The following is a 16227-nucleotide window of genomic DNA, read 5'->3' as shown; positions in this document are numbered from 1 at the left end:
CTCGTTGTTTGTCTTTTTGTGCTGCTGCTTTATGTCATGCCTATAGCTTCATGTTCTGCTTGCCGTGTAGCATAGACAATATGCCCAAGATTGTTTGAATAATGACAAGTAGGGAATTTCTTGGTACCCTGGAACGTTCATGAAAATGCGTTATCTGCCTGTGAGCACCTCATACTTCCCACTTACCGTCTCATAATTTACAATGAACAGGGCAAACAATAGCCTTAAACACCAGAGAACGTGGTGCCCGTTTCAAGCATTTGTGTTGCACCTTCGCGCTCCACCCAAAGAAACCTGACCTTGGCAATGTCGTTGTTTAACCGATTTCCACAACATTTTACATAAACATCAGGCACAGTGAGGCTAAATTTCACATTTGAAAACGGGATCAGGTGTCGCTTTATTTTGTCGACGACGCAACATGGAAGTGTGTACAGTTACTTAACACATAAAAGCCCGAGAATAATGAAACATTAAGAAGGCTGTGCCTAAATGCCTCGGTAAAGGGTGTTTAACAAGATCGCGGACGAAACAAGCTTCAGATGTACCCCCTTGGTACTTGGTACATAATAACTGGCATCTTTGTTTAACGGGCACTTCGATGCATCTTTATCATTACACGTGTCATGAATTACAAGTACTTATCTTTTCTAGCTCGTTGTGTTGCTCTCAAGGTTTAGTCCGCATACCATTTCTGGAGCGTTCGTTCTATCGATGTTACTAGACAGTCACACTATACCATACAGCCAACTTCGGTGACAACTCCCGGAACCGCAATGGAACTCTTATCTCACGACCCGTGACGAGATAAGGATACACTGGACTGTCCATCTACAAACTAACTCAGCAACTGTTAACTCAGAGCTTGGGGTATGTGGTTAATTTTAACAATAATCTGAGCGTGGTTGCATGAGGTTTTGGATGAGCATATTTTGTAGATTCGCAGCCGTTTAAACCCTCTGCATTTTACCGTGATAGAGGGTGCTGTGCACGGAAATGTCTTACTTCAGACGCAATGTGGGAGTGTATAGACTTTCACTTAGTGACGTAAAGACAACAATTTCTTTAAAGAACAAGACAGTCTTGTGCGCACACAAATGTAAGAAGACGAGAAGAAAACGTGTGCGAGGAACCTTTCATTTGATAGTCGCGAGGATTTTTTCATTTTAATCCATAATTTTCGTTTTATTTTGATATTTATTGTTATTTTGTTTGTGTCAGCATCACAGAGAAAGTCTTATATCAGGTACATTGCCGACTTTCTTTCAGGACCTTCAAGCGAATTTCGGAGCATCCACGCACAAGCAAACTACTCTGATACATGTGCGATCGACTGGGGCTGTGTGTTGGCAGTAGAATTACGACTGTAGCAGTTAACTAAAAGGGTGACGTATCCTTTAGCAACACCTAGCGAAATGGAACTGGAAGCACGTCGTCATATCCCTGCACGCAACATGCAAACGACTTGTATCCACGTGGTAATCAGTTTCTGAACACTTTTCTTTTTTTTTTTTTCTGTCGAAGTCTCAGGTAGCAACAATAGTAAAATGGCGGCATGTCCAGTTTCTTGCACGGTGGGAGCGAAGTCCATCAATTTCTTTCCCGTTTAATCTCTTTTGCTCTAGTTTGCTTCTTAGATCTACGTTGTTTCTTTCCGCGTATTTTGTTTATTGTGCAAGGAAGCCGCCACACGCTTAGAAGCTGCAGCAGAGGGAGCAAAAGACTTGCCTTGTTCATTAAAGAAATGTGCCCCGTAGCTGTCTGCGATTGGAACAACATCGACGATCCATTTCCTGACGCACAGTGTCACACAATGACCACGCACTGCATTACTTACGTCGTTTCATCCACAGCGTTTTCTGAGTTGTGCGATAAGGGCAGATTCTCAAGTCAGTCCTGTACTCGGTTTTGCGGTTGCCTCCTTCCTACGTAGCACGGATGGAGATTGTATCTTGTCCCATTTGGCACCAAGGAATGCTACTACTAGCAATATTTTTACACGTCCTGAAATTACTAATGCAGAGCAAGACGATAGAAAATGTTGTGCACTGATTCGTGAACGCTGGTCAACTAAATTAGACTAATATATTTGTTGGCACATCGGACTTTATCGCACAATTCAGCAAACACTCACTCCAGGTAATAACGGGGAGATTTAGTCGACCGAAAGCATTTTACGGAAACGACACAATAAGGGAAACTATTAATTCAAGGACAAGCGCGACGTGATGTTATCCACTTCAAAGGAATCAAGATGGTCCGTCATGTTGTCGGGACCGTTATCGTGAACACCTTCCGATCGGCTAGAACTCCCTATAAAATCGCTATCCAACGATCTTCCTCAGTGACATTCAAACGTTATATGCATTATTACACGTTCCCACACATGTGCAAAAAACTGCTGTAATTGTCGCTTTGTTGTCGAGCTTGGCTGCCAAGCACAGGAACTTAGAATGCAGCGATGGTGAAAAAATGAAGTAGAAAAATATTGTTCCGTTGTTCCACTAATATGAAAGCATGGCTTATCTATGTGTATGTGGTTGAAAGTGGAAGCGAGATCTTCGTTCAAGGGAAAACCACTTCTTCTGGGAGTCCACGGGGTTGACGAGTTCCCGTTCATCGCTGGTAGGGCAGGAGGTCCGTCAATGCGCGTCTTAAAACTGCGTGTTTCGCATGCGAACGTTACGAGGAACGTTTTTGTACGGAATCTCAATTTGCCAATATAACTGCCGGTGGTAATTCAACAGAAGGAGGCGATTGGAGGAAACGTGCCACATAGGGGCGTCCCAATAGTGATTTTCACTTACAAGTGTATTTTCAATGTTAGTGCACTCCTTCGAAATATTAGTTAGTGATTTCTTGATTTTAGGTAGTTGTAAAGGCAATACGCTCTCCTTCATTTTCAAAGGCACAAGTGTCCTCACGGCTGACTATTTTTTTTATCGTTGCCCTACCGCAACCACCTATGAATCCTAGTGATTTGGAAGCCACTAATCACAACGACCGCCTGCGACTAATTTGATGAAATTTCTGAGAGGGGTTCTTTTGGACGCCATAAAAGCCAGGGAACGGACGATACAGAGCTCTTTCATCGTATCGATCAATCAATCAAAATTACTGATTGAAATTGAAATTAGTAATTAAAAAAAATTGTTTGTAATGAATAACGTATTTTGATTCGCCACACAATTGGTACACAATTAGTGACATGTGAAGCATGACTGAAGGTTCTGTTCTGCAATATTATCTGCACGAGCCTTTGCACTATTCCTTATTCCGCATCCTTAGCAATGGATAGGAGCTTTTGACGTCATTGACCCTCTGAAGAAGTGATACTCTCTTAAAAAGTACCCGCTACAGGCGGAACTCGAATATGTTGCCGCATATATTGCGACATACACTCTCAATCAGTTCTGGACTCAAATATCGTCAGCCTCACGAAGGGGTACAAGCAGAAAACACGTCCAAGACAGTACTTTTTTCCCATATTCATCCAGTTCGAAACCATCGCTGAAAAAATGCAGTTTCCTTGTGCTCACGTCGTAGATTCACTCAATTAGTCAGTGGTACGTTCACTTTTTTTTTTTCTTGCAGTAGAAAGCGGCACTTAGAACAGCATTGTCCACACGCACTCGCACAGAAGGAAAGGGGGAATGACACACACACGCACACATATCACGTGGCTCAGCCGAGCTGCGAAAACTTTCGAGGGTCGCACTGCTAGCCGGACTTCTTCAAAGGGAGCAGGGAAGGGGGGGGGGGGGGCGTATCTAAAAAAATTTTACGATGAAACATGTATTCCTGCATACATACCGCGGATTTGAGCGGGGACCGACCGCGGCCACCTGGAACCCTGCACGTGCGTTGTCTTAACATAATATTTGCCTGTGAACTATAATTGGTAAAGAGGTCAAATTCTCAGTTCGAACGAAAGCATCATGTTGACCAAGTCGTCGTCTTCTTATTTTCCTTTTTTTTTTTTGTGTATGCTTTTACACAAGGGCAAAAAATGGCAACATTTTTGTGTCCTCTCATTTCGTCTCCTTTCGGTTATTTATGCGTGATAGTAGTTGTCCAAGCTTATCTTCCGTCGTGGATTATGTTCAAAGTAAAGCCTCTGTATTTTCCTCTGGGTGAAAACAGGAGGAACTTCTCTGTGTGTGAAACATTTTGCCAGTATCCCAATTTTGAATATAGCACATCTGTTATCACTTCCTGTGTACTACAAGAAAAGAGGAGAGAAAGCAAACTAATAATGCCGATAGTAGATATTTATTAAATAATGTGGGTTGTTCGTAATGAGTAATAAGCTGACCACAAAGTTTACATTACTCTCGAGGAAAACAACGAGGTTTGCTGCACGAAATTAGTCGCAATGATAGTCGACTGGAATGAAACGCAACCGCCACTCACGGTGCTCACGTTCGTCAATTCTATTATTTTTACTTCTTTCAAGACCGTGGAACGCTGGTCTCACGATGTGCACTATATGCGTTTCCTCGCTGAGATTGGTTTGTATACTCATGTCCCCCGCGTTGACCCCGCTATATTTGTTCTGCCAGAAGCTCTTCTGGATATTTTTTTGTCCCGCCCGCTTCCGGGGTAATCGATCGGGGAGCGTGTGTATCTCTTGCCCTCTTGTACGCCGACGTGAGAGCAACTGAATTAGTTCGGCGCGGCGCTACGGCAGCTCCTGACAAAATGCACGCGCAGATATGAAGAGCAATATTAATCTCCTTTCCCAATTCACTCCAAAAAACAAGTTTCTCTTTTCGTGCCATTCACGTGTAAACCTTCTCTGTGTTGGGTGTTCATGTGCATTCATTCCTGCTGCATCATTAGCATGGCGACTCTTTTGTACGAACCTCTTTTGTCTTGTCGAGTTTGGTTTATGGAATATACATATATCCCAGGCATGACTTTAATTGAACTTACTGCTGCTTACGTGTGCTTCCTGGCAATGGTCTATAATCGGGGTTTTCCACTCTTGCAGGGATCATGAGTAAAATATCCTTGGTCAAGCTGTGGCTCATCGGATTCATCAATGAGACAAAATAAATTTTACGCGAATGCTCATGCGAAATGTCATGTAGAATACGGAAGGGCACAGTTTCCTTGTTAGGAACAGAATGAGGCCCCCTTCGCTCGCGTCTTTATTGTCTCCCGTGGCACCCTACATGTCATACCTCGATACCTGTTAAAACTCGCTAGGAATTCCTTCTTTCTCAAATCTAGAACGCAAAATCTTCGGAGCTCTCTAGGGACTGAGGAAACTCGACACTTCGAAATAGTCATCGAATCAAATTTGTCAGACTTTTGGCGATAGCGGTCGAATTCATATGTTAACATAACTTTCTTCCTATTAAAGCGACGATTACACAGCTACGCATTTTTGTAATTTTATAACTAGCGTTGTGTTTGAGTTGACTTGATTATAGAAAAAGAAAACAAACAAACATATAACATAGGAACAGAAACAAATTTTCGTTCCATTGTTTTACCATTTCATGCAGAAATGATGCTGGATATGTCAAGTCTTGATGATTAACGACTGATAGCCAATTATTGATTTGGATATCATTGTTTGGGATGCGTTTTGTGCCCGTACCGATGCATGACGTCTACTCAAGAACTGCACTTTCATCGCTGTACTCCGTCAATTTGTCAAATACTGCCGTATCAACGATCAATTTTTCTATCAGCATTTGGACATCAACACTAACCTACATAACCTGCCGAGACGCATCCCTCTAAAAACGTTGGCTGTACGCGAAACCGCAATGAGCACAGCGTGGACGAACTAAGGGCTCTGGGGCACGATCTCGGGGACAAGCGCCACACAAAGGTTCCAGGGAGCGGGGTCGAATTGAAGTCCGGAAGGCAGTGGACGCCTCGTCTCAGACCCAGCCTTTGCCGCCTGGGTTCCCAACTCCGGTACTCAGATACGTCCTCGAAGGCGGAGCGAAGGACAACGTCGTCTTCACGAAGTGACTAGTGGTTCCCGGTTGAGGTCCCAGGGCAGAGACGATGCCTGGGTTGGAAGCGATGACGGCTTTGGCCACGGCATGGTTGCTGTTCGATCGGTACGGAGCCACGGGTACGGGTGGTAGCGGTTCTGGCTCGGGAAGAGTTTTGGGGGTTTCTGTTTGACGTCCGAAGAACTTCACCACGACAAGCTACAGGGATAGAAGACGAGTTGGTTATTAGCAAGACTTAAATGTTGTCGATTGAATTTAAGTTGCGAGAAATATTCCCCAAGCCTGAATAAAGTGGCAAGACCGAGGCAGCGCAAGCACAGGCACAACAACGGCAATTATGTCATGTCGTTTGGAGGTATAGCACCACATTGATACACGGCATACAACTACCCGGGAATAATCCATATGGAAATATTGTTATACACATCATGAACGCCTGAACTGCAGCAATACTGATTTCCTTGACGCGAACACACCCACTGTCTGTTGGGGGGAGGTGAGGGGGGGGGGGGGTTGACTGCCATCCATTGCTGAAGACTGAGAAAAAAGGGTGTCTTCATCTGGTATGAAGAGTTACTAACAACTAAATGACGTCATCACGAAGCTTAACACGTTTCACCCCTCGCCTTGTGCATATCTTACCAAGTGAAGACCAAGAGCAGACTGTGCTCAGATTAGCATCTCCTGACCAAACGGGGGGGGGGGGATATGTTTATTAAGAAAAAAGGAAGGAAAGGTTAGCCAGGCAAAGAGCCGGCTGACCAAACGCTTATCTCATCTTCACCCACGTATAATAGCATAGTTTTTCCTGCTTCGTTTTTCGATAGTCTGAAGGCAACCATGATTTCTTTGCCCTCTCTCAATCGGCACACAAATCCAACACTGAAGTTTTCGACTTATTTAATGACACAAGCTGTCATGTAGCAGTCTACATTTCTTCAGGTGAAGAAATCGGAATCGCCGGAATCGCCGGAAATCGAAAAATGTAGACTGCTACATGAAAGCTTGTGTCATTAAATAAGTCGAAAACTTCAGTGTTTGATTTTTGTACCGTTTGTGCCTTCCATGGACGTCGACGAGACCCTTCATCTAATAAAAACAGCACTATTATTCAGAGAATCCCATCTGCTCGCAAGTCGAACATTGCGTGCTTGTCGGTTGTTATCTTAGCCATTAAAAGTGTCAGAGCACGGCTGATCCCACACCGTTGCAGGTGATATGTATCTCCACTCGAAAAAATATATAGCCTCGCGCATTCACGCCACATATGCAACCGCCACCTGACCATGGGGAGTCATCGCCAACACCCAAAAGCTTGTACATCTGCGTCATAATAGTCACAACTTAAGGGCTTCATCCATCTTTACGCACTGCAGGTTTAAGTCTGGCGGCGGTAATTAGGGCGCGGCGTAGCCCATCTGTCTTGCGTGTTTGGTACTCGTTTATAGAATGAGGTAAGACTAATGTGATGCGTACCAGAAAGATGAGTGCGGTGACCATAAGGAGAAGCACACCCCACCAGTTATCGAACACCCATCTTCTTAGTGAGACTATGGTCTCAGTAGATAGCAGGAGCTTTCTAAGCGTAGCCAAAGGTCCTGATGGGTCCACCTGAAACGGACAAATATGTTTAGTCCGAAGCAGGTAATGAGACGTAAAGTGTGTAAATGCATGTAGAACGAAATAAAGTGATATATCAGCATGGCCCTCGGTTCGACTAGAGCAAGTCTTCATACCAAAGTGTTCACCAAGGACAAAGTACTGCGACCTTGGCCGGTATTCCACCAGGTGCCTATACGGTCATCGATCATCTTCACTGCATGAACTGCAAGCGCCACAATGGATGTTTAAAAATAGTCATTGTGTTCGTACTTTTGTGCGAATCGCGTTCTGCACCAACAGCCATGAAACAAGCTGTATTCTGTGCGATGCGACCAACAGAAAGTAATCGGAAAAGAACGCACCCCAAAGGAGGGCATGTACTCCACGTCCTCGTCGTCGATTTATAACGTCACAAAGATGCCCCAATCGGAATGTTTGACTATTAGACGGACGGTGCTGAGGCTCTAATATAGTATACAGTGGACAAAACGTGGCGAAAACGAGGAAAGCTGCATTATGAGCTGACCTCTACAGCTGATTATATGTAGAGTTGCATATAAGAGTTGTATATATAGTAAAGTTGTATATAATTTTTACTACTCGTATTGAGTACTAATACTGATATTAAAGGCTTGGGATATACAGCACCTAAGCTCAGCTAAACAAATTATGATGAAGGTTCGAACAAGATAAAGGTGGGTACGTTTATCGGTACAATACAAATCGGAAGTAACCTCGATGTAGCCCGTTGTTCATTTGCTTTAGTGGCATTAAGTATTCACGCGAACCTTAGTCTTCTGTTCATGTCCTGTTACGTCTTTTCCGCTTTAGTCATCACTTGTTTAAATGTACTTCACCAACTCGCCCAAATTTCCACTGTTGTCGCCTTAGTAAAGAAGTTAATCCGGCACTATTTTCTATAATCAAACTCAAACTCAATCCGGCACTATTACGTTAATGCTCTTTTTTGCTACTCCATTTCAGGTGGTTCAAAGAAGACATACCTCCCGGCACTTTTGAAACACGTCGCAATAACCGTTGTAGTTATCGCAAGGTGTTCCTGGCTTGGCGTACAGGTCAGGAACGTCGTAGGGTGGATGGTTCCACTCGAAAGATGACCTGTAAAAGAATTAGGAGAAAATATGAGATGACACGGAGGGTGGTCTGCATGTGGCTGGCACTAGGACTGCACACATCATTGAGCCGTGAGTACTCTACCGCTCTTGTACACTCTTGTATCACACAGTACACTGACCAAGAGGAAGCAGCGGTACACATCGCATCTTCGGGAAGACCACGCTGAAGAGATGTATGCCGTGTAGGCTACTACTTCCAATGCAAAATCGACGACGAAACTGTGCAGACGTAGGATTTTTCTGCTCCGTAGTCATTCTTACCAGAATCCCTGTTTTTGCCTCTACTACTGCTGAATTTCCCCCTCCGAGGGTGGACATAAGCAGGTCTTGCCCTGCTGCGCGACGCAGAAGGGGCTGCGTGCTCATGGAAGTGGTCGTGAACGAAGATCATGGGTCGTCAACGGAGGAGGTCAGTGCCGGCGACACTGATTCGTCCCTTAGCGGCAGTACGATCCTCCTTCGGAAGCGGATGAGCGATAGTCCCGCGCTTATCTCCTCTGACGCTGACGATGATGAACGCCCCTTCCAAGATGTTGCCAAAAGGGCACGAAAGACTGCCCACCCCAGCCATGGACGGCCTCCCAAACTTGAGGGAACCACAGTGTTGTTCGCGCCACTGGACCCGGCGTCCAAACTCGCAAACCTGAATCATCTCAAGCTCTCCGAATTTCTTGCCTCTGAGCTGCCAGGAAGGATTAAGGAAATACGACCCAACTATGCAAAGAACATCCTTGCTGTGGAAGTCATTTCCCTACCGGCAAAAGCGCCCCTCTTGAGGCTCGACAGGATCTGTAGTGTTCCTGTCCGCGCCTACGAACCGCGCCCCCTCAACTCGTGCTACGGTGTTATCACGGATATCGATGCCTCGCTCTCTGACGATCAGATAAAGGAGGCTATCAGGTCTGAGCCTCCGGTTCTTGCGGCAAGGCGAATACGGAAAGACGCAGGAGCTGTGAGACTCACTTTTCTCGGGTCACACAGACCGAAGGACATCAGCTTCCATCTCCTGACAATGCGAGTCAAGGACTACTTACCGCGCGCCCCACAATGCCGCAATTGTTTGAGGCACGGCCACGTAGCTGCGTGCTGCAGCCGGAGAAAGGTTTGCGCAACCTGCGGAGCGTCCCATGACTGTGCTGTCTGCCCGCAGAATGACCCCCTGTGTGTCAACTGTCATGGGAAACACCCAGCGACATCAAGCGAATGTCCCAAATTCAAGCTGCAAAGACGCATCGCCAGAGAGCGCTCGCGTTCTAGCAGCAGCTATAGAGCGGCCAAGGAACAAGTCCTAAAGAAGGATCACCGAAGGAACCGCAGACGAAGACGCCGAAGATCTGTGTCGCGGCCACCAGCCTCTACGCCTGCCGCCGAGAAGCAACTTGCCTGGAAGGACAGTCACTTCCCACCACTACCCCCCCCCACGACAGTGCGCAAGCACCACCGAACTCTGCACCCAAGAGCTGCACGGAAGCGACCCACTCCCAGGTAGCCCGCCGCGCAACTCCCGCTTCATCGTCTTGCACCCCAGCTGACATGCAATCAGTGATAATCAGGCTGCTTTTCGTGGCACTAAAGGCCATAGTCTCTGCGTGCCCCGAGTGTAAGGCGCTCACTGAAGTCCAATCGATCCTTCAACTTGAAAACGCAATCGCCCCCTTACTGCCAACCGAGCCGGTTGGGCGCTAAGCCCCGGCTGTGTGACGGCATCGCTCCCTGGACGGCGAAATGGCGGTGCCAACAATAGTGCACTATCAGACGACAACAATCTTCCAGTGGAATTCAAGAGGCCTCCAATAAAAAATATCAGACTTTCGCCAGTTTGCGTGGCGGCACAAGTTCCCCCTCATGTGCATCTCGGAATGCGGGCTCCGAGCGGATTTCCGTCTGTCGAATTATATCACATATGTCTCACAACCAAGCGGAACAAAAAGTCGGGCAGCCATCTTCATCCGCTCGGACATACCAGCTGTGCAGAGGAACATTGTGGCAACGGGCGCAGGGGAATACGTCTGCTGCTCGATTCGAGTGGGCTCCCGGGACCTCACAGTTGTCTCCCTCTACATACCACCCGCTGTCCCATATGATGTGAGCGACCTGGAGAACATCCTGGACAGTGTTCCTACGCCATATGTCTTATGTGGAGACTTTAACGCCCATCATACCATCTGGGGCAGCGTGCGGTCCGACCCGCAAGGACAGCGGCTTGCTGCGCTGTTCGAAGAGAGGAACCTCCACATCCTTAACGACGGTTCCCCGACCTTTGTACAGTCACCACACCGATCGTCGTGCCTGGACCTGACGGTTGTGTCTGCTTCGGTTGCGCGGCACTTCACCTGGACTGTTGGCGCTGATATGCTTGGCAGTGATCATGCCCCGGTATTAATCAACATTCGCGGAGCACCTGGGACACAGCTCAAGCGCGCAGTCAAGAGGACCGACTGGCAACGCTACAGGGCTGCCGTTGATTCCACCTTCCCAGACCCCGTACTTGGGAACGCCAGCCACGGCGACTTCTGCCGCTTGGTGGTCGGCGCCACACACTGTGCCACGAGAGTCTTTCACCTTCCCACCAAGTTCTTAGCGGTCGACGCGGAGTACGCCAGATTACGTGCGATCCGGCGGAGAGCAGAGAGGCGGGCCCGTCGCACGCATCTCTTGACCCATATGCTGGAAGCGCGACGGATACAAAAAGCCGTTCATAGACACATCTGTAAATTGGCCAGAAATCACTGGAGGAACTTTGCTTCCTCCCTATCTCCGCGAACACCTCTGTCCCGACTATGGATGGTACTCAGAGGACTAGCCGAACCTGTTACCCAGAGAGACCCGTTCCGATCACTCTCCGTGGCCACAGGACGCTCCGAATTACAGCTGGCAGAGGAGTACTGCGGCAGACTTACGTCCCAACCCCCCGACGGCTCAGCGTCAGCCCGTGACATCCCGGTTGTCCCGGAACCACCAACTGAGCCCTCTCTGGATAAACCGTTCTCGCTAATGGAACTGGAATCGGCTTTGCGTCGCTCACCAATGCACACATCCCCCGGGGCAGATCTCGTCACCTACAAGGCTCTCCACAACCTCCCGCTGCGTGGACGACAGCTGCTTTTGCAGATACTCAACGAGTCTTGGTGCGCCGGCGCTGTGCCCCAGGAGTGGAAGGTGGCGGTTGTTGTCCCCATCCTGAAACCCGGAAAATCACCTCACGACATAGACTCCTTTCGGCCGATAGCCCTCACTAGCTGTGTGGCGAAGACCATGGAGCGCATGATTCACGCACGGTTGAGCTGGTACTTTGAAACCACGAGGTACTTCCCCGAAGCCATGGCGGGCTTTCGGCAGGGAAGATCGTCCATCGACAGCGTGGTTGATGTTGTGTCTAGCGTTCAACAAGCACAGTCTGAAGGCCAACTCACAGCCGCTGTTTTCCTGGACGTCATGAAAGCCTATGACAGCGTCCTCCACAGCGCAGTTGTCGCAACGCTGCAAGAGTCGGGTGTCGGGGCCCGCATGACGGCGTGGATCCGCGACTTCCTGTCAGATCGGTCTCTATTTGTGCGCACCACGCAAGGTGACACAGCCCCGTTCCCTGTCCATCGCGGCGTACCGCAAGGCAGTGTGTTAAGTCCGCTCCTATTCAACCTCATCATGGCTTCACTCCCGATGCACTTGTCTGAGCGTACCAACATTACAATTTACGCTGACGACATTTGCATATGGACCTCTGCCATGCGACGTGACGCCATTCAACATCGCCTACAAGACGCCCTCAACACCATCGTGTTATACCTTGCCGATAGGGGACTACGTGTCTCCCCGAGCAAGACAGTCGGTATGGCGTTTACCGGGCGGTCATTCGCCCGCTACCCTCTTCATGTCTCTGGAACCCCTCTCCAATTCGTGCCGCACTGCAAATATCTCGGCGTAATCATTGACAAACGCCTGTCATGGTCCCACCACATCAAGGCACTCTCGGCCAAGACGTCCAACTTTGCGAACGTCCTGCGACGGGTCTCTGGACTGTCGTGGGGTCCGTCCTGTGACGACCTGCGCCGAGTACACCACTCCCTCGTGTTAGGCCTGCTGCGCTACAGCCTCCCGGTGTTGCACGGCCTGAGTAGGACTGGCGAGCATGAGCTCCTAAATATCCAGGCCCGCAGCCTTCGAGTGTGTCTGGGCTTGCCTAAGACGACCGAAACATACTCAGTCCTCGCGGAGGCACGTGAACCACCTGCAAACATCCTGCGTGACAGGGAGACCCTCCGAGTCTACACGCGGATCCTAACGCAGCACCCCTTCCACTATCTCCGACTCATAGGAAGTGACTGCCCCGACTCTGCCTTTGGTGGCGCTGTCGACCGCCTGCGGGTGGTTGTACCCCAGCCCTCTTCTACCGTGTCCTTTGCCCCTCCTCTGTGGGCCCTCGACCGGCCCTTCGTGTGCTCCACTATCCCCGGCCTTGGGCGAAAGAATGACACTCCTTCAGTTGTCGCACGTCAGCTTGCCCTGGAGCACCTCTCCACGCTACATGACCAGCGGCTAGCAGTTTACACCGACGGGTCGGTCGTACCTGACAGAGCGAGCGCAGCATTTTATGTGCCCCACGAGGACATCGAGCGCACCTTTAAACTTGCAAACGAGACGTCATCCACGGAGGCTGAGCTCTTTGCCGTGTACGCGGCGCTTGAGCACATTTCCATCTCGCCACAGGGAAACTGGTCCATCTTTACAGATAGTAAGGCAGCGTTGGAGGTCATCAGCTCACACGGATCCCAGACGATCAACGACCTCCACGCAATGACTATCTCGTCATACAACTCCGTTCTCGCCTCCGGTCATACCGTCTGGCTCCAGTGGGTTCCCAGCCACATAGGCCTCCCTGGGAATACCCGTGCCGACGCTGCTGCAAGGCGCGCACATAGCTGTGACAGCCCCATCGCAAACCTACCGCTCACGGCATCAGCTTGCCACCTTAAAATCCGTCGATGGTCTGCCTCTGAAACCCGCCACTTCATTGCAGACGCTATTCGATGCAACACATTTCTCCGAGCCATCGACCCCGCGATGCAACTTTACCCCTCCCAACACCTTACCAGGGCCGAGGAAACCCTCCTTCATCGCCTCCGCCTTAACGTCGCCTACACTCCGTCACTCCTGCACAAGATGGGCAGACGCGGCAACGCAAACTGCGATGCCTGCGGCGCCATCGCTGACGTAGCCCACCTCCTGCTAACGTGCCCGACGTTCTCGGCGCCCCGTGCCGCCCTCGCCCGACGCCTCCAAGCCTTGGGCCACCACCCCCTCTCGCTCGCTACACTCCTCGGGCCTGTCCCGCGCCCTGGGCAACGGGATGTTACCAAGGCACTCTTCGAGTACCTCAAGGCCACAGAAATGATGACCGCCCTCTGAAGCACAGGCGGCAAGCCTCACCGCCCGCAGCACATCGTTCCCATCGCGGCTTCTCCCGCACCTGTTTTTTCCTCTTTCTCTTTCTTTTTTTAAGGAGTAGCAAGCCGGCACTTGCCTGGCTGACATCTCCTTTGTGTGAATAAACATATACCCCCCCCCCCCCCCCCAATGCAAAATCATTAACTTATCTCTTTGTTTCCTTTCATCAGCTGAAACGACTGATGATAAATCAATGATAATCGCTGTTCCACTGTTGATATGAGAAGCACATGCTATAGCCACTTTAATAGGTTAATGAAATTAGTGACTGACTGCGGAAAATGACTTCATATCGAATTGAACGACGGACCGTTCAACCGTTGACGGACAGCTTCACCTTGTCTCTCAAATATGGACTGAAAAACCCGTTGAGTGCTCCACTCAAAGAGTTTCGTGGTGCTCCCAATGCACCCGCTTGGAGTTGCGCTGGTCAACGTGCAAACACTTTGGCGATATCAAATGGTTGGACGTCCAGACGATGAGCCAGAGTAGCTTCCAGGGCACTGCAACTGTCGGCGTACTTGGAACCATGAGAGGTATATGTCCTGGATGTTCTACTTCTACGGCGTGACACTCGCGGCCATGAGGAACGCCGATTTTCAAGCAGACAGCGCTGTGCGGCAAATTAAGCCGTGGCCTATGCAGGAAAGATGAAGTTTGCCGAGGGAGGGATGGAGGTACTCTCAGCTCTAACATTGAACAGGGAAGCTCAGATTCATGCTGTTTCATTTAGCCATAGGAAGCGTTCCATAGTTGCTGCCCGTAGTAATTCTTTTTGCTTGGCTTTTAGCGTAGTATATGTCGTCGTTAGTTAGACGTGATCGTGTTGAAGAGCTCGGCGTTCAGCACCGCCGGCAGCTTTATCCCCCTGCCCACTATATACGCCACAGCGGCCAGTGATGCGTCGGAACTGGATGTCATGCCATTTTGTGATTGCAGGATCGTGCATGTACAGTCAGTACATTTTGCGCCGTTGATGCAAGAGGTCCCATAATAAACATGCCGACTCTAAGGCATCTAAGCCACTTGATAAATCACCGTAAACGGACCGGCGAGAACATGCAGGACGATAATAAATGAAGCTTTACCGACGGGTGTATAACGTGGAGTTCGGCTGCTGAAGCTGAAATGATGCGTGGTAAACGTGCAGATCTTCGAACATTCGTCTCCGGAAAAACGAAGGTATATGAGGAACTGAGCGTTTGAAGTTCTAGCATCGGGGAAGAGCCTTGCTCTGACGACAGTACTGTCTAATACAGACAAGCTCAGTTGTCGGAAACCGTGTTATGATGTTTCTTTCCCTGGTAGAGGACCCGGACCAGCGGCATGGCCGAGCGAGTTGAGGCGTCCCGCTCGTGCTTCGTAGCCAAGGTAGTGAAGAAGACTGGGAGGTGGTGGGTTCGAATCCCATCACCGGCTGTGCTGTCTGAGGTTTTCCCTGGCTTTTCCGAAGACTGTCCAGACGACTGTCGCCACAGTTCGCCTTGAAGTCTGTCCAGGACGCATACTAACCCCCCTGTCCCGCACTCCTTCCTGCTGTCCTCTCTCCATCTGTCCGCATCTGTACGCTGCTCATAGCCACAGTTGCTTCGCGGCGCTAATACGGAACGGAATGGGAGAGGGTCCGGGACATCGACACTCACCTCAGAACGCTGCAGGGCCCATCTTGCCACAGCTGGGTAAATTAGTTATTTATGTTTAGGGTTAGTGTCACGATGTGTCTGAAAAACATACGTGAAAGCTGAGCTGCTGCGTCGGAACACGTGATTTCAGAAACTAGCCCGTACGATATACGATGAGCCTATCTGTTAACTTGCAAAGGCAGCTATAGTACAGGGCTGAGAGGGCGAAATGACGCTAGCTCTCGAGGTGATTTCCCAGGTTTCAATAGTAATGGTACCACCTGCAACGTTTTCGGTGTTGCAGGAGCAACGATGTTGCTCCAACAGTCATTGATTAGGACATTGAGTACACTGCGTGACAGCGACCCAAGCGATATCACGCACATCGATCACTGCTAAGAACGGCTTTTAGCACTTATCACATTCAACGTAACTCGAGGCGGA

The 16227-nt window shown here is 49.2% G+C and overlaps 1 protein-coding gene across 2 annotated transcripts in view; it reads right to left on the bottom strand.

Annotated features, from left to right (window-relative positions):
* Positions 1 to 408: 408 nt before the first annotated feature.
* The window catches only part of LOC135386091 (disintegrin and metalloproteinase domain-containing protein 10-like), a 100177-nt gene continuing 84358 nt past the window's right edge, over positions 409 to 16227 (bottom strand). For both annotated transcript variants that reach the window (XM_064615818.1, XM_064615819.1), the window contains exons 13-15: positions 8585 to 8699; positions 7455 to 7589; positions 409 to 6176 (exon numbers count right to left, since the gene is read on the bottom strand). In XM_064615818.1, the coding sequence (XP_064471888.1) occupies positions 5898 to 6176; positions 7455 to 7589; positions 8585 to 8699 (529 nt within the window). In that variant the 3' untranslated portion in view covers positions 409 to 5897. The remainder of the gene's footprint in view (positions 6177 to 7454; positions 7590 to 8584; positions 8700 to 16227) is intronic.

Source organism: Ornithodoros turicata, chromosome 2 (genome assembly GCF_037126465.1).
Source record: "Ornithodoros turicata isolate Travis chromosome 2, ASM3712646v1, whole genome shotgun sequence".
Taxonomy (NCBI): domain Eukaryota; kingdom Metazoa; phylum Arthropoda; class Arachnida; order Ixodida; family Argasidae; genus Ornithodoros; species Ornithodoros turicata.
Note: the sequence above shows the minus strand (reverse complement) of the source record. Positions and strands in the feature narration are given on the sequence as shown.